Source organism: Taeniopygia guttata, chromosome 1 (assembly GCF_048771995.1).
Source record: "Taeniopygia guttata chromosome 1, bTaeGut7.mat, whole genome shotgun sequence".
Taxonomy (NCBI): Eukaryota; Metazoa; Chordata; class Aves; order Passeriformes; family Estrildidae; genus Taeniopygia; species Taeniopygia guttata.
Window position 1 is genome coordinate 77101575 of NC_133024.1, and position 18046 is coordinate 77119620.

General features: G+C 55.2%; 1 protein-coding gene and 1 long non-coding RNA gene across 2 annotated transcripts; both read left to right on the top strand.

Annotated features, from left to right (window-relative positions):
• Positions 1–9025: 9025 nt before the first annotated feature.
• On the top strand, positions 9026–13961 carry ZIC2 (Zic family member 2). The gene is made up of 3 exons (XM_041717035.2): positions 9026–10285; positions 12010–12173; positions 12369–13961. The coding sequence occupies exons 1-3, from the start codon at positions 9283–9285 to the stop codon at positions 12627–12629; spliced, it is 1428 nt and encodes a 475-aa protein (XP_041572969.1). The 5' UTR covers positions 9026–9282; the 3' UTR covers positions 12630–13961.
• A 2535-nt stretch (positions 13962–16496) lies between these two features.
• On the top strand, positions 16497–17693 carry LOC115495834 (uncharacterized). The gene is made up of 2 exons (XR_003961172.4): positions 16497–17149; positions 17533–17693. It is a non-coding gene; the product is annotated as an uncharacterized lncRNA (long non-coding RNA).
• The last annotated feature ends 353 nt before the right edge of the window (positions 17694–18046 follow it).

The window sequence follows — 18046 nt, forward strand, 5'->3', positions numbered from 1 at the left end:
GGGAATACGGCTCGGACACCGCGCCGGAGGGATTGGACGGCTGGCGATGATTGGCAGCGGCCGGGGCCGCGCGATTGGCTCCCTTTCAGGCCGCCGGCGCAGCGGGGATCCGCCCCCGCCGCCCCCCCGGGCCCCCCCGCGCCGCCCCCCGAAGTTGCACTTGCAAAACTTCGCGCGGGGCCCGGCGGGGCGCGCCCGGCGCCTCCCCCGCCGCCCCCCGCCGGCAGCACCGGGCAGCGCCGGGAGCAGCTGCCTCTGCTCCCCCAGGCACCGGACGGGGCGCCCTGCTCAGGTGCTCCGCCGTGTTTACGTTTGCGGGGCCGTGGGGTTTCTCTCCTCGCCTGGCCGCAGCCCACGCGCGCGGCTGCTGCCCGGCTCTGGGCTCAGTTTCCCTTTTTTTTTTTTTTTTTTTTTTTGAGGGCCACGTTCATTCATGGATGAGGCGGGAAAGCACTCCCTCATGCAACAATGTGCGCAACCCCACAACCACGCGAGGCCGAGCCTGTGTGTACTCATGCCCAACGCACCGCTAGGGGAAGGCGGCCAAAGTTTCCCTAAAAAGAAGACGGCGGGGGTTGGGATTCCTTTCCTTTAGAAAATAAACGAGGAAGCGGGGAGGGGAGGAGGGCAAGTGGCACATGTTAGAGCCAAGTTTTGGGAGCCTCCGTTCGCTGCCGCTTTGGGGCTTCCTCCTCCCGCAGCGGCTTCCCGGGGCATCCCGTGGGGAGGGCCACCCCACGCCCCTCGGCGGCACGCCAGCCGTAGTCCAGGCAGCTGCATCCACTTCAACCCTAATTCAGCAGCGGCGAAATAGAGATGAAACCCCCGCAGTGATACTAGCCCCGAGCATAAATGCTCCTCGACTCTTTAGGATGTCACAACGGTAGGCTAGGAAATGGGGGAGTCTCTGGTGGGTGAGTGTCGGCCCTGAGCTGCTGCCCCAGACGAAAAGGCAGGAAAAGTAGGAGCTCTCCTGAAAGGGAACAGAGGCAGGGGACGGGCGGGGACAGCGATAGGACCGCCCCTGGGGAGCGGGGTGTGCTGCTCCTCGAAAGTGAAGCTCTTTGTGGAGAGCCGAAACTGGCCCTTTGGTACAAAGGATGCTGCCCTTTGAGGGGGTTGACTAGGCAAGGCCGGGATTTCCCTGCGAGCCAAAAGGGGAAAGGAGCATTGCTGTGACTTTTCTGTGGGAGGAGAAGTAGCTTTTACTGATAGCTCATCTGCTTTCTTTGGTTCCCAGGCTGTTGGTCCCCCTGGGAATGCCTTGAGCTCCCGCTCTCCTGGAAAGTGCAGGCAAACGGGCTGCCCTTCCCTGCCTGCGGTGCAGCCAGGGACTCTCCCCGCCTCTCCAGGAGAGGAAACGGGGCGGGGGACGCCAGCGGACCCACATGCACCTCCGGCTCTCCCCGGGCACCTAATCCCCTTGACGAAACTACATCTGTGCGTCTTGGCCGCTTCCCTGTGCCAAGCCACGTTCAAAGGAAGCCCCGTGCTGGTCCGGCATTTCCTGGGCCAGGCTCCAGGCTCCCCCTCCTCTGCCTCTCCCGCTGCTACTCGCGGGGGGTAAAACTCGCAGGATTTGGCCCACGGCTGCCAAAACTGGGGTGAGAGGCTCTAGGGGGAGCTCAAGGGGGAAAGACGCACCGGTTCCCTCCCTTCTCTCCCGCCACTGGAGACGAGCCAATGCTCCCGGCTCGTGTGGCCGCCGTGGGGGTTTCAGTGATGCTGCAAGGCAAGGCATGGGAATAAATGATCCCCGGGTTTTAAAAGCGGCTGCTCGATGGTTTTATTGCACAGTAAAAACTTCACGCAAAGTAGCCGTACATCTGTACGGGTATTTATATACATGTATTTTCTACACGTCCATCCAAATAGTGCCTTCCCTCCTCCCCAAATTCTGGGTGCCTTGATGGAGCAAGGTCCAGAGATGGAATGGTTTGATGAGAGATGTTGTGGAGGTGAACAGCAAGTATCACAGCTCTGTGGAAGCTTATGCATGCCTCCTTGTCCCTCCCTTGTCCCGGAGCTGTTAAACGCAGGTGATGTGTATCTGTCATCGATTTAATATGTCTTAATTCAAATATATACCCCGATCAATTTCTTTTTATGAGAGGCTATAAAAAATTGAATTATTTTATAGCTGGCTAATGGGCAGCTGACCTGTGACTGTGGGGAGGGAGGGGTTGATGGAGACTCACGTGGAAATTCGCTCATTTTTAGGACTGGCTGCAAACGCCGGGAAGAGAAGGTGGCTGCCCGCGCAGGGACAGTTTTGAACGCTGCCAGCTCCAAAAGAGCCATGAAGAATTTAAAGCCCATTAACTCACCGACACCAGCTCAGGCCCAGGCTGCCGCTGCCCTCGGGCTGCAACAGAGGGGAGGAGTGCTGTGCTACCCCCACAGCCCCCCCACAACCCCGACAGCACCCGTCGGGGGTCGGAACGCGCCCTGCTCCCGCGGCGGAGCCGGCTGCAGAGCCCTCCCGCAGTGCTCCGCTCGCTGGCAAACCTGCCAAGGGACATCGCGGGAGGCTGCAGAGGCGGGGTGAAAGCCTGGAAGCCTTCAAATTTATTTCGTAAAGCTTCCTCTATAAACTGAGCTCGGGCTATCGGCTTTAGGAGGTGTTTAACCGTAAAACGCTGTGCTGTGAGGTGCATTATGTAAATGTATGCTAATGATCATGAGCATCATTTACAAACAATCGTCTTTAATGCACGTCTTATTGATAGTTGGGGAGCAATATTTTATAAGGTGTAAAACATTCTTCTGGGGAACCATTAGAAAGGATTGCCGCTTTGCCCGGGAAGACTTGCAAGACTCCCCAGATACTCTAGAAAAGCCTACCCTCCTCCCGACCCGTCGCGGGTGGCTTTCTACGCTCGTGGGGCTGCTCTGCGCGGGGGAGCCTGTGGCGCGGTTCCCTCCCCGAACATGCGCCATCGGAGGTGGAGTCCCCCCGAGTCACAGCCCCGTGGAGACCCACACGGGCAGGACGTACCCACGGTACCCTGCTCACTGTCCCGTCATGGGGATAGCACGGAGGCGCCGGGACCTCGGCAGAGAGCAGGAGGCTGCCCAGAGGCACGAAAGGAAAAGAGAATAGCGAGCGATATGGCAGTGAGACTCCCCACCCCTTCTTTATGGAGTGGCTCAGCGGATGGATAACTTATACTCTTAAAAATTTAACTACTGTGCTAAATGTCGTAGCTCCGTGCGTCCAGTCGGGAACCTGAGGCTGACACAAGGATCCGGGGCTGGGGGCTGTCGGGGCCGGGACCCGCCGCACCTTTGGCACCGGGATTTACGAGCATAAGTTTCGGAGCTGTCATGTTCAGTGCGCGCATTGCTAGGGAAAGAGGGGCCATCCCCTTTGGGGTTTGCTCAGTTAGGGAGGAGGGGGGGAAAGTGGAAAAAATAAGGGGAAAAAAATCCTCCTTTCTTTCTTCCTATGTATCCTATCTATCTTTCTATGTATCCTATCTATCTATCTATCTATCTATCTATCTATCTATCTATCTATCTATCTATCTATCTATCTATCCATATATAGAAAGAAAGAAAGAGATAAAAGAGAGAGGCGGTCTCAGGAAACCCAGGCCAAATTTTGCTCTGCTCTCTCTCTCTTTCCCACTTCCCCTCTCTCTGAACGTCACCGTTGGAAGAAGCTGTTGAGATAAATCAAATAGTGACACTTTGACGGCTTTACTTGTATAAGCAATATGGTTACCATATGGCATTGTTATTTATGAATGACAGCATAAATTGTATTACAAAGTCCATCGCGCTTTATTGGGACGCTTCTCCCCTGCCTCTAACGTTTATATGGGCATCTCCAGATGGAAAAAGGTGCATCTAATAAAACCCGGCAGTGCTGCGGCAGACCCATTTTGGGGGCGTTGCGCCGGGTCTGTGCTTGCTGCAGAATGAGCGGCGCAGTGGGGCAGGGTGCACAAAATACGCGGCGCTGCGCGTCCCCCAGCTGCAGCTGGGCAGTGCAGAGGCACCGGCTGCCGCTCGGCCGAGGTTCCCGTCCTGGAAAAAAAGTGCTACACTGCTCCTGGCCCCCGCCGTCTCACGGCATTACCGCCGAGAGCAGCGTTTTATACATATATAAATGCATCTGAAGGAACAATAAATATTAATGGCACAAAAGCGAGGTGCTCCTTCCTTCCGTCCCTGTCTTGCCTAGTATATTTTCCCCTTTTTTCCCTTTTTCTTTCTTTCTTTTTTTTTTTTTTTTTTTTTTTTAATTTTAAAAAGGCGTTTTAAAGTTAACAGCTTTGGCTGAGATTTTCATTATTTCCCCTATTTCTTTTACATTACTCTGCCGGTAGAGACTGACAAAGAACTTTTGTCTCGAAGTGTGTGTTTTACAGAGGGAGGCTAGAGGACAACACATGTGGTCTTCACGGGTCATAGGTCGAACGGCCTAGAAGTGGCTCGGATCGGCACCATCAAAGGTAACCTGCAACTTAATATCCTGTTGATGAGCTTGTTGAATTTATGAGTGTCTGTGATACAGACAACGGTGCAAGTGATGCCGCTCAACCGGCCTCTTCTCGCCAGGCTACGGGCCGGCTACACTGCCGCTCATTGCCCCGCACCTCGTCCCCTTACTGCGTTGGAAGGCTGAATTTTGGGGGAAGGATACCCTCTTCCCCCTTTCCCTCTCTTTCTCACATGCACACACACCCGTCTCCGATGGGTCCTTCCACCTCTTTTTCCCGACGAGGTCGTCGCCAGCCTCATCCTCGCATGGGCAAAGCCCCCGGCCCCATCGCAGCCTGCACCCCCACTGCGGCACCCATGGCTGTCAGGGAGGGGGGGATGGAGAAAGGGGGCGCGGAGCCTCCCCAGAGGGCGGTGACACCTCTCGGGAAAAGGGTTAGAAGGAGAAGGCGATATATACAGTTCAGGGGAAACAAGAAATCGCTCTCCCCTCGTCCCGCCTCCCCCCCTCCACACCCCTCTCCAGCTCCCTTCGCACCATCATCCCATAAGAACAAGAGAAGAGCAGTTTTAAAGCGAATTTCGGAAAACTTACATAGACGGGAAAGCTTTCCCGGGGAAGCTGATGTTTGCTCTGTAGGTCTGGCACCTCCAGAAACCTGTTGAAAAACTTCTTTCAATAAAACAGTTTACCACCGACTTCGGGTGACCATTTGCTTTCCTCCCCGAAAGCTGCCATGAGCCGCAGGCTGTGTTCGTGGCGGTGGCCCGACGGGAGAGTGCGGGGCTGGCTGCTGGTGCCTCTGCCCCCCTCCCTTCTTCCCTTCCTCCCTCGCTCCCTTCCTATGTTACCCTGTGACATGGGGGAAAGGGGTTTTGCGGTTCAGAGGCAAATAAAGCACTTCTTAGGAGGGACGGCGACGTGACTTTGAACTTGGATCAGCTCCTCTGTGTCCTGCAGAGAGAGTAGGGCTGGAGCCCTGAAAGAATAGCAGAGAGCAGCCAGCCAGCGGGGGCTCCGGATGGAATTCACTGCGTCCCCCCGAAAGCGCCCCGATGCCGGCACCGCTGAACAGGCAGAGTGAGGGGCGAGGGGAGGGAAGGCAGGAAATGGAGAAAAATGAGGTAAGGAGAAGAAAGAAAAAGGAGACGAAATTACAAAGAAAGGGAAAAAATTAATAACAGAAAAAGGAAAAGAGAGGGAAGGGAAGGAAGGGAGGAAAGGAGGGAGGAAGGGAGGGAGGGAAGAAGAGAGGAAGGAAGGAAGGAAGGAAGGAAGGAAGGAAGGAAGGAAGGAAGGAAGGAAGGAAGGAAGGAAGGAAGGAAGGAAGGAAGGAAGGAAGGAAGGAAGGAAGGAAGGAAGGAAGGAAGGAAGGAAGGAAGGAAGGAAGGAAGGAAGGAAGGAAGGAAGGAAGGAAGGAAGGAAGGAAGGAAGGAAGGAAGGAAGGAAGGAAGGAAGGAAGGAAGGAAGGAAGAAAGAAAGAAAGAAGAAAGAAAGAAAGAAGAAAGAAGAAAGAAAGAAAGAAAGAAAGAAAGAAAGAAAGAAAGAAAGAAAGAAAAGAAAGAAAGAAAGAAAGAAAGAAAGAAAGAAAGAAAGAAAGAAAGAAAGAAAGAAAGAAAGAAAGAAAGAGAAAGAAAGAAAGAAAGAAAGAAAGAAAGAAAGAAAGAAGAAAGAAAGAAAGAAAGAAAGAAAAAATAAGAGAAGAAAAAGAAAAAAAAAAAGAAAAAGAAAAAGAAAAAGAAAAAGAAAAAGAAAAAGAAAAAGAAAAAGAAAAAGAAAAAGAAAAAGAAAAAGAAAAAGAAAAAGAAAAAGAAGGAAAAGAAGGAGGGGGAAAATCCAGAAGGTAGATATCTGTATGAATATTCACCTTTGTTATTATTTTTTTCCCAAAACTGTTTTGAACTGCCAATTTTCTTGCACATATTTGTTGTTTTTCTAATCTCAGATGTAGTAAATTCTTTTAAATCGGGGTTGCGGGGGGGGGGGGGCAGGGAGTGTATTCGAATGTCTAGTTTTCTGTGTGATTTTTTTCACTAATCTGGAGGCAGACGATGCAGGAGACCAAGCTTTCCTGTTCAGCTTGGGCTCTCGAAATCCCCAGCAACGGTGGAGGACTCCACTCAGACCTCCGCCTCGAAATCTTTTCAGAGAAGGAAAATAGAATTTGTTCGCGGTCTGTTTCTGGGAGCCTGGGGGGTCAGGACAAGGACAGCATATGCTCCCAAGCTATAGCCTGGAAAGACAATATCTGGGAAGCAGACACTTCTGCCTGCAAAGACAGGACCGAATGACAGTGAGCAAAGAGAAAAAGGCTGTTGGTATCAGAGGTGCAGCTCTGCATTAATATTCAGTTTATCTCCTATTGCCCATTTCCGATTAGAAGGAACCTCACTTCTTCCCACTTTAAATCCTCCCTTGTTCAAAGACTAATGTCCGGTACTGGCATGTTTCAAACACTTTCGGACAGTCCTGGAAATATTTTAACCATGTAGTGACAATGATGAGAAAGACCTCAGTTGTTAGGCAATGTTACCTTTGCCTTCCTTCCTTCCTTCCTTCCTGCTTTCCATCCATCCATCCATCCATCCATCCATCCATCCATCCATCCATCCATCCATCTTTCCTTGTAAAACTCCTGCTTGGACGCTGTGGGTCCAGGTTTGAGCCTGATGTGGGATTTAATTCCATAGGAAGAATTAAATCCCACATCAGGGAGAATTTCAAAAAGACTCCCAGAACCACACAAGCCTTTATATTTTGGGTTGCTTCTCTGCCAAGCAGAGAACTGATGGGTATGGAGAAGCAAGGTTTTGTGCAGGGTGGTTAAGACGGCAAATGTTATGCCAGGCTTTGATTTTTACAAAGCCTTATTTATTGGTGAGCTGTTGGCCCCGAGATGATTATTTTTCAGCCACTACAAAACAAACCGAATCAAGGGCCAGACGTGTATTTACTGGAGGGGGAGGGGAAGGGGACTTGTTTGCTCTGTGTGTGTGCGGGTGCGTGTGTGTGTGTGTGTGTGTGTGTGTGTGTGTGTGTGCCGGCTTTATGCTTTTTATTCCTGCCATGTAAGAATCCGGTTTCCAAATAACAATGGCAGGGTGGGGTTTTGGGTAGGAATTTTTTTTTCGGTTTTGTTTTTGTTTCTTTTTTCAAGAAAGAAAAAAGACAAGGAAAAGTCCTGAAGCATCTGCTCTCAGATACACATTCACAACACATGCAGATCGCAGATCGACTTCTCTGCTCCCATATAAGTGGTTTAAAAGCCCAAACAGCCAAGGCGACCATCCGTCTTATATTTTAATTTTTATTTGATTTGAGTTTTTTAGTCCCAGCCACCCTCGCCCCGTCAACATGACTTTTATTTGATGCCCTCCTCGCTCCCTTTATCGATCACGGGCTTCATCTGTTTTAGCCGAAATGGGGAAAGGGGCTGCGGGGGTTATATTTTAAGCCCCTCGCTTTGTTTGTTTGCCTCCCGAGGCAGGATCACATGCCAAAGCGTACATCGATATTTTCCGAGATCGGCGCGCCTCTCCCCGCGCCACCCCTTCCCTTTGCCGCGGGGGAGACGGGCGCGGGTGGGGAGGGGGTGACTCCCCCAAAAAAATCAAGAAGCCACCGGCAGTGAGGGACTGGAGGCGGCCACCGGCGCCGAGCGGGCCCGTGCGGTGCGGGGCCGGGCGGCCGCGGGGCGATCGGCGGTGGCACGGCGGGGCGCGGGGCGGGCGGTGGGGCGGGCAGGGCTCGGGGCGGCCGCTCCGCCATTAGCCGGTGGCCGGGGGCGCCCGGATGGACGGGGCGGCTCGGGCCAATGAGCGGGAGCCGGGAGAGCGGCCGGGCGGCGGGTGAAGGCGGCGTTGGGAGAGGAGCCGCCAGTGCGGGCGGGGAGAAGGAGAGAGGCCGGGGGAGGGAGGGAAGAAAAAGAGGGGGAGGGGGGGGGAATAAAAAGCCGCCGCCTCGGCAGCGCCCACCGAAATAAACAGAAGAGCGAAAGGCAGCGAGGGCCCGGGCGGAGAGGGGCTGCAACTCCGCCGCCGCGGCGCTCCGGCACTCCCCGGCCCCTTCCCGCCCCCCGCCTCCCCTCCCCACCCCCACCGCCGCCCTTATTGTTTTTAATCCGCCTCCGGCACCCCCCTCCTCGCCCCCCTCCGCCGCGGCGGGCGGGGGCTGCGCGGCGCGGGGCACCCCCCGGGTCCCTTCGCTCCGTGGGAACCCGCGGCTGCAAGTTTTTCTCCGTGAGAGACACCGCTAATGCCCGGCGGAGGATAAAACGAGAAGCGGAGGCCCGGGAGCGGCGGGGTGCTCGGGGCGGCGGGGAGGGCCGCGGCCCACGCGGGGAGCGGCGCGGGGCCGGGCGGGCGGGGATCGGCGGCGCTGACATCCCGGTGGCGGCGGAGGAAGCGGGGGGGGCGGCGGCGGCGTGTGCGCGGGTCTGTGTGTGTGAGTGTGTGTGTGCGTGCGTGTGTGCCACAGGGAACGGCGAGGCGAGCCTTGCCCCCCCCACTCCGTCCCCAGCCCCGTCCCTCCCCTGCTCCCCCTCCCCTCCCCTGCCCGCCCCCGCCTCAGCTCCTTTAATACACTTTGGTTCTCCGCTCGCCTTTGGACTCTGCTCTGCCTGGCTCCGGATACGACTCCGCCGGCGGCGGCAGCGGCGGCATCGGGCCGGAGCGGGCACGGGCGGCGGCGGGGGGACGCGGCGGCTGCCGGGGGAAAGCGGAGCGGCAGCGGCCCCGCGCCCGGGCGGGCGGGCGGCGGCAGCCCGGAGGCGGAGGCTGTAGCGGGGAGCCGGCAGCGGCGGCAGCGGCTGCGTCCCCGGAGCGGCGCGGAACATGCTGCTGGACGCCGGCCCACAGTTCCCGGCCCTCGGAGTGGGCACCTTCGCCCGGCACCACCACTCGGCCGCGGCGGAGATGCAGGACCGGGAGCTGAGCCTGGCGGCGCAGAACAGCTTCGTGGACTCGGCGGCGGCGCACATGGGCGCCTTCAAGCTCAACGCCGGCGCCCACGACCTCTCCCCCGGGCAGAGCTCGGCGTTCACCTCGCAGGCGCCCGGTTACCCTGCCGCCGCCCTGGGCCCCCACGCCGCTCATGTCGGTTCCTACTCCGGGGCGCCCTTCAACTCTACCCGGGACTTCTTGTTTCGCAGCCGGGGCTTCGGGGACTCGTCGCCGGCCGGCGGACAGCACGGCATCTTCGGCCCTGCGGCCGGCAGCCTGCACCACCCGCACACGGACGCTCAGAGCCACCTCCTCTTCCCGGGCATCCACGACCAGCACGGCCCCCACGCCTCCCAAAATGTTCTCAACGGGCAGATGCGACTGGGCTTGCCGGGGGAGGTATTCGCCCGGTCGGATCAGTACCGCCAGGTTTCCAGCCCCAGGACTGACCCTTACTCGGCGGCTCAGCTGCACAACCAGTACGGCCCCATGAATATGAATATGGGCATGAACATGGCAGCCCACCACCACCACCACCCAGGTGCCTTTTTCCGCTACATGCGGCAGCAGTGCATCAAGCAAGAGCTCATCTGCAAGTGGATCGATCCCGAACAGCTGAACAACCCCAAAAAAAGTTGCAATAAAACTTTCAGCACCATGCACGAGTTGGTCACCCATGTCTCGGTGGAGCATGTTGGGGGACCCGAGCAGAGCAACCATGTCTGCTACTGGGAGGAGTGTCCCCGCGAAGGCAAACCTTTCAAAGCGAAATACAAACTGGTCAATCATATCCGAGTGCACACGGGAGAGAAACCCTTCCCCTGCCCCTTCCCTGGCTGCGGAAAAGTTTTCGCCAGATCAGAAAATCTCAAAATTCACAAAAGGACGCACACAGGTAATTCGGGTTTCTTTCGCCAGATTTCCTCCCTCTGCCCGTGCCTATATATGTGTGTATATATATATGTAAACTTATAGATATTCAGACAGAGTGATGCTAAATTAGGAGGGTGATAAAATAAGCTTCCAGTTTATTTTTTTAACCATCTCCATCACATGGCTGCGTTTGTTTTGGTTTCTTCCCCAGCAGCATACACCTCCCTCCATCCCAGATTTCGAAAGGATATTTTACTGATTTGTTTTAATTTGGGAGTGAGAACTGTAGATTCGTGCTCTATTCAGGTTCAGCGGAGTCTTTCCGCAGAAACGCGGTATACAGTGCGAACCAAATTTTGCCGTCTTGCTAAAATACGGGAAGACATCCGTCCGTCTATCCATCCATCCATCTGAAACGCCTTAGTCACTTGCTCTGTGCAACGTATTTGCATACAACTTCATCGTTTGTGAGCATGGCTTTTATTTATGGATACTGAGAGAAGCTATATAAATACGTGCAAAATCAATCATTAGTCCTAAATCCCGTTAGAAGTGGCAAAAAGTCCCTTACTGGGAATGTTTTCCATTAAATTTAAATGGTGTGAGCAAGGCAATAAAATTTTCTCATTTAAAAAAACCCTGGTTTTAAAGTCTCACTCGATGTGATTTAAGGTGTTTTTGCAACAGTTTATTAAATTATATAATAGGGAGCAAAGGATTTGAAGTTCAGAAACTTCCACCCAAATCAGGTGGAAGAGGGTCGAGGGAGCTCAGGCTTTCTGATGGAAAATCGCCTGAGCCGAAGGGTAACAAAAATAAACGCATCCTCCCGCCTCATCTATTATTCATTTACTACTCCTGCCGGCTCAAACCGTGCCAGACTATTTCATAAAAGACGGCCAAATATTTTAGCGACTTCCACTCCAAATATTTACCCGGAGAAAGGCTAAAAATCTCGAGGCCTATTGTTTTCTCAAGTGCTAAGCCCGATGCGAGGTGCGAGACGAGCTTTAACAAGGTTTAAAATTTGAGAAATGTATTTGCATGAGATGCCCGCACTGAAGTCATTGTGTCTGAGCGGATGTCTTTAAGAAACAATTTAGGTGCTAATGGAATCTAATGTTAAATGCTTCCCCTTCCAAAGGCGGGGGAATGTGGAGTTCTCACCTCCAAAGTACTCCCCGGCATTTGGAGTCCTGGCAGCCGGGCGAGAGGAATCCCTATGAAAATTAAATGAAGTATTTTACAGACGTTTAGTTTTCCCAGCGGATGTGCGTTTATCTTGAATATCCATACACGAAACCATATACCCGGCCTTAAATCTGTCGTAATGGTTTCCAGTTTAACAGGATAGCGGATTTGGTACCGAGGCGAAACGGCTCGGTGATGCTTTTTTTATTTTATTTTATTCGTCTTTCTTCTTCAATCTCTTTCGGGGCTGGCTATGTATGCCGGCACCGGTTGAAATAAAATAAGGCAAGATACCGGGACGGGGATATCCCCGGGGTTTTGGTAGGAAAACCAGGTGGGGGACGGGGGTTGCCTCGCTTCAGGGCAACGCGTGAGCGACGCGGCCCTCCGGCGCTGCGGGTACCGGGACACAGCCGCCCGGCCCCTTGTCTAGGGCAGCTGCTGTACGAAGCGACAGGGAGAGCAGGGCGAGGGCGGGGAAACTCGGCGCGGGGCTGTGCGGGGTTTGCGCGGGGGCGGCCGCGCTCACCCCGCTGCTGCGCCGCTCTCTTGCAGGGGAGAAGCCCTTCCAGTGCGAGTTCGAAGGCTGCGACCGGCGCTTCGCCAACAGCAGCGACCGCAAGAAGCACATGCACGTCCACACCTCGGATAAGCCCTACCTGTGCAAGATGTGCGACAAGTCCTACACCCACCCCAGCTCCCTGCGGAAACACATGAAGGTACCCGGCCCCGCAGCCGGCGGCGGGAGGCGGGAGGGCGGCCGCCCCGCGCCGGGCGCCCCGACGGGGCGGCGGGCGGCGGGCGCGGGGCCCAGGGGCGGCGGAGGGCCGGGCCGGCGGCGGGGGGCGCGCCCGGGGGGCGGCCGCGGCCTCGCCATCCCCCCTCCACCCGGCCGTGTTGCCTTTGCCCCCCAGGTGCACGAGTCGTCCCCTCAAGGTTCCGAATCCTCCCCGGCCGCCAGCTCCGGCTACGAGTCCTCCACCCCCCCGGGGCTGGTGTCCCCTAGCGCCGAGTCGCAGAGCACCAACAACCTCTCCCCTGCGGCGGCGGCGGCGGCGGCGGCGGCGGCAGCGGCCGTGTCCGCCGTGCACCGGGGCGGCGGCGGCGGCGGCAGTGGCGGCGGCGGCGGCGGCCACAGCGGCCTTTCCTCCAACTTCAACGAGTGGTACGTGTAGGGCCCCGCCGGACTGCTCTGCACGGCCCCGCCGCGCCCTCCCCGCCCCGGCGGCGGCGGTGGCGGTGGCGGCGGGCAGGAGGGACCGAGCAAGCCCGCCGGAGACGCGCCGGGAGATGCCGCCGCACCCGCCGGCAGCGAAATGACGGCCGAGCAGGATGGGGACAGGGGGCCTTCATCTCCCCACACCCTCCCGCCTTCGCGTATTTTTTTCCCCCTTTTTTTTTTTGGTTGGATTTTTTTATTTTTGAAAACATTTTGAACCAGCAAAAAAATTCCAAAAACTATGTGCTGAAAAAACATAAGAGAAGGAGTAAACCAACGGAGGAACGGAAAGGGGAGAGAGAGAGAGAGAGAGAGAAAAACAACCCCATGCGCCACCAACACATCACCCAGCTAAAAGCTTCCCAAACCGGTGGAAAGAAACTCTCCCTCCGGAGCCTTCAGACAAAAGATCAGAGACTCAAACTCCTCTGGTCCCCGCGCCTCCCCGCCCGGAGCAGCCTGCGCCTTCCCGTCCCATGAACTGTGTATATAGCGGCCTTCTCCTTCCTCCGGCGAGGTGGGGAACGAGGTTTTCCTGGATTGTCGGTGTATAGAAGTTCGTCCCGTTTGTAAACAACGGATTGGTCCCTTTTTCTTCTTCTTCTTTTTTTTTTTTTAATCTTTCTTCCCCCCCTCCCTTCTCCCTCCCCGAGAAAGTGATGGACTGGTTTTCTTTTCTCCCGCTCTCCCTTCCCACTTCTTTCTCTTCTCCTCTTTTAGTTCATCCTTTAAAAAAAAAAAGTAACGTGGAAGGAAAAAAAATGTTTCTTTTGTAATTGTGATATCTTGAATATTGTGTTCCTTTTTAAGAAGCAACTTGATTGTAAACTGCATTTCAACTATAGACTGGGGAAGAAATACCGTGCCAAAGTCTCCATTCTGTTACTCACAGACACACACACACGAACAACAACGCTTGTGAATGTATTTTTCTGTTAGCTGGGTTTACATGTGATGTTTTAGTGCTTTTGCAAGTTCAATTTGTTAGTTCCTGTTCGGAAGATTGTGAGGAAAAATAAACGTCGTGCCGTTAGCTTTTCCGTAATAACGCCCTTCCTCCTGTAAATACCTGTTACCATATTTATCCATTTGTAATTAAATTATGGTATTAACTTGCTACAGAGGAAACAGTATTTATAAAGAATGTTTCTTAACTATAAATATGTACAATTGTGAGCATAAACTGTTTCAGATTTTTTATTTGAAGGTTTAAGTGGTTTCATCATTTCTTGTGATATGTTTTGAGAGTAATGCATACAGAAATATAATAAAACGTGTTGAAACTACACGAGCTGTTTCCTTTTTTGCCAAAGGCTCTCTGAAACCTGCTATAAGGTATGTGATGAGCTGAGCAGCGACTGCAAAACAAATGCTTTTAAAACTTCTGCTGGTTACTGGGAGAGGGGGATTCCTTCCAGCTGGGCTCTCTCGTCCAGAAGGGAAAAAAAAAAAAAAAGAAAAAAAAAGGAAAAAAAAAATAAAGAAAAAAGGGGTGAAAAAAAGCCACAAAAGCCCCTGAAACTTTATGAAGCTTCTGAGCTAAAAAAAAAATTGTGAGAGAGGGTATGCATATTCTCCAAATGACTTTCAAGGCAAGATCTCCTTTAGTAAGATATTTACGCGGCGAGAGCACATCTTCCTCCGGCTCCTGCCTTCCTCAGGCTCACCTCTCTCTCCCCGATGCGTGTCTGGCTGGGGACATCATTGCCCTACAGGCTGAGAAAGGGGGGCGTTTCGGGACGGAGGTGGAGGGGCAATGACAAGGCTCTGAGCTGGGCTGCTTTGAGCGTGGATGGTTCTTGCCTCCTGTGTAGTCATCTTTTTGGCAGCCTCCATACAGCCCGGGAGAGATGACCAAGAGCTCCTTTTTCCCTTTCGAGTTTTCTCTCTCTCACTCTCTTTTAATTTTTTTTTTTTTTTTAATTTTAGCCTAGGGAGCGGTTTGGGCTGTCAGATGTGTTCAGGGAAGGACGGAGAGCAGCCGGGCGATGACTTTCCCGGGATGCTGGCCCGGCGTTTGGCTCCACGCGCGACGTCGGGGCCCGGCCGGCGGAGCAGCCCGTGCAGGGCAGCCGGCCAGCAGCTCTCCGGGCACAGCCCGCCGCACCGGGACACACCGGCGGGTGTGACAGCGGCAGGGAAATCGTGGAAAAAGTTCGGCCTTGTCAAGCCACCGAAATACTCCCTTTGAAGAGGCAGTGCTGTGAGCCGGGCTCCGAGCGCCCTGCGGTGGCTGCGCTGCCTTCAGCGGCAGCTTGTGCAGCCGGGGAAGCCCCTCTGCTCCTCACACCCGGCCGAGCCCATCGCTCACGCCCCCCGGGCCAGTCGTCGCTTTGGGTTTTTCGGGCTTTGTCCCGTGTGTTCAAATATCAATAGAGCTGTGAGGGAGTTGGGTGAGGAGATGAGGGTACAGGGGGCCCTGCTCACTTCTGGGGTGAGATGAGGGTTACCTACACCCAGGGGAAGGGAAGGAGGGAGGGAAAGACACCCCCTCTCCCCTGTCCCGCCGCTGGCAAGGAAGTTTCGATGTGGAACAGATTCAGAGCTTCCTCGGCAGCCGTGCTCATCCCAGAGCGGCCATCCCCGCACACCCGGCAGCTCCCCGGGTAATCAAACTGCTATTAAAACCTAATTCATGTTCGGTGGTAATAATATTACGTTAAAAAAAAAAAATTATTAAAATCATTGGCATATGCCGCCTGCCTCTTGGAGACATCCGTGGGAAATACAGCTGAGAGGATCCCCCCTTGTCCTGCAGGCCTTCACATAGCTGAAAAACCATACGGGGGTCCCACTTCAGAGCCAACCACCGTCTGCCCAAATCCCCTCCCGGGCCCAGAGGTGCACGAACAGCCCTGCCCAAGGGCCACCAACCCCGCTCTGCCGTCCCCTGCCCCCGTGGGCTCAGCTCCGACCGGAGAGAAGTGCTCGGGAACTGGGCTCCCCTTCTCCCTCCCCTCGGAGCCGTTCTGTCTTCAGAGGAGCCCAGGGATGATCCTTGAGGGGGGTAAGCGGCCTCCCTCTGGCCAAAGCTCAGGTCGTGTGGCAGCAGGGACAGTCCCCAGTCCCTCCGGCAGGGATGCCTCTCCTCCGGCAGGCCCAGGGATGCGGCCGTGGCGGCCGTGGCAGTGAGTAAGCTCCCCCTCCTTCCCTGTCCTACCCAGGCTGGCCTTGAACTTGACCCTCGCCTTTGCGCATCCTGCCCGCAGCCCCTCTCCACCCGCCTCCCTCGTGCCCTGACCCTGGCCCGGCCCTGCCACGCTTAAAGGAGAGCGGGAAGTTATCAGGTTCAGGGGTTGGGGCTTTTTAGGGGGTAGAGCAGCCAAGATCCCTCTCACAGCCTTGTGTGAGGGTGGCCCGCTGGCCCCGAAGTCCTCCTCTTCGCCCCTCTCCTTTGCCCACCTCGAAACCGTCAACCCCAAACCCCTCCCTCTCCCCAGCTTTGCCTCCTACGCTGAACCTGCACTTGCCAAATCTCCTTGCCCTGGCCCTGAAGACAGCTTGGGAACCAATCTGGAGGGAGGCCTGAGGCTTCCCCAGCAGTCCCGAGCCTGCCCTGGCATTCCACAATCCCCTCGTGCCCAGCCACAGCCAGCGGGTGCCCGGCCGGTGGCCCGCGCTCCCCGAAGGCTCTGCCCCGACGGCTCCCGGGCCGCCTCGGTCCACGGCCCCCGCCGTCGGCGAGCAGCGGGAGGGACGGCGCTGCCCCGCTGGCGGCACCCCGTGCCCAGCTGTGGCAGCCCCACTTGGCCGCCTGTCCTGCGGTGGTGCGATTCTTCCTTTATACGGTGAAAAGCAGCATGGAAGGGTGGGTTTGGTTTTTATCGTTATTATTAATAATGAAATCCTCTCCCAAATCTTCCTGCGGACCCCTTGAAAAGACGGATTGATTTCCCTGGGAATTACTCTCTCTTCTCAAGCCAAAAAATTTGAGGGTCCGTCCATAAAACAGGCTGTGCTTTGTCCCTCGCACCCGCAATTGGAGAGCAATTCAGGGCTCTGCTGTCACCTGCCCTCGCTCTGCTTCACCTGGCTTGGCTGCTCAGTGGCTTTGGGTTGCAGCCGGTGGTGGCAGGAAAAAACCCGAACCCAAACCCAAAGGTAAACCAACCTCCCAGCGAGCAAACAGACATGACAACGGCCCAGACCGGAATAGAATAAAATGCAGGAGCTCTCGCCCGAATCCGAGCGTGGAGCGGCTCCCGAGCCTGCCGGTGCCGGCGGGGCTCCGCAGCGGGCAAGGGGCTGCCCCTGCACGGCCAAACCCCGCCGCCGGTGCCGGGGGGCAGCAGACCGGGCTGCAGCCGCTCCGTTTGGCTCTGACCAGACCTCCCCAAACCCGTATCAGCCTTTTAAGTTTCTCCTTTGTTTTCAGAAACTCGTACACATTTCCTGCCCGCTATGAAGACATAGCAGGCTCCCCCAAACCTCTCCCCAGCCACAAGTCACGCTAAACGTGCTCCCGGGCACAGCGAGGTATGTATATTTTTCTATTTGTCATTTTCACGCATGGTTGTGAGGCTTGGTGAATTTTTTTTTTTATTGGTGATTTTAATTTCGTGGGTCGCTGTTATTTTCCTTCCTCTTTCCCCCGCCCCCCCTTCATTTTTTTTTTTTTTCATTCCTCTTAGGTTTTGGATTTTTTCCCCCCTATTGTTTTGGGGTTTTTTTCCCCCCTCTTTTCCCCGAGCCAGACGACCAGGGATGGAGCTGCATATTAGCAGTAGAGCAAGCAAGAACTATTGTCCCACCCTGCAGGGCACGGTGCCCCCCTCTGTCCCAAAGTGCAAGCCTTCCCCAGTGCTTGGGGTTTCCTCACTTTCTTTCTTTCTTTCTTTTTGTTTTTTTTTTTTTTTTAGAATTTATTTTCTGGACAGTTTATCTGTCTTTAATACTTTTGGGAGAGAGAAAAGAAGAAAGGAAAAGAGAAGAAGAAGGAGAAGAACAAGACGACCGGGTGAGGGAAGACCTTCACTAGAGGTTTCATGTCTTTAATAAACACTTCAAAGTGTCTGCCTAACTGCTGTCCCGAGAAAAGGAAGCGCGGCACAAAACGGGCCGCGGATCCCACTTCCCCGCAACTCGGGAAACACGAGCAGGATCCCCCACGTCCCTCGCCCGTGGTCCCAAGCGCGGGGATGAGGAGCTCCTCCTTTTCAATGAGGAGCGCGGGGGAACTGGCGGGGACGAGCGGCGGGACCCGGAGTGGAGCGAGGACTCCTCCAGCGGCCCCCTCGCCGCGCCGGAGCCCCACGCGCGGGATCAGCTGTTGCGTTCCGGAGGGGGAAGGACGCTCTTTTGGTGTTAAAAAGAAAATAATCGGCAACTAAAGCGGGGGAGGGGGGTGGGGAGTAATTCAAGCGCCAGTAAGTG

Bases quoted from the DNA above. Each gene is read 5' to 3' on its own strand.
- ZIC2 (XM_041717035.2), top strand. From the start codon at position 9,283: ATGCTGCTGGACGCCGGCCCACAGTTCCCGGCCCTCGGAGTGGGCACC. The intron at 10,286-12,009 runs GTAATTCGGGTT...GCTCTCTTGCAG, and splicing joins TCACAAAAGGACGCACACAG to GGGAGAAGCCCTTCCAGTGC. The intron at 12,174-12,368 runs GTACCCGGCCCC...TTTGCCCCCCAG, and splicing joins CCCTGCGGAAACACATGAAG to GTGCACGAGTCGTCCCCTCA.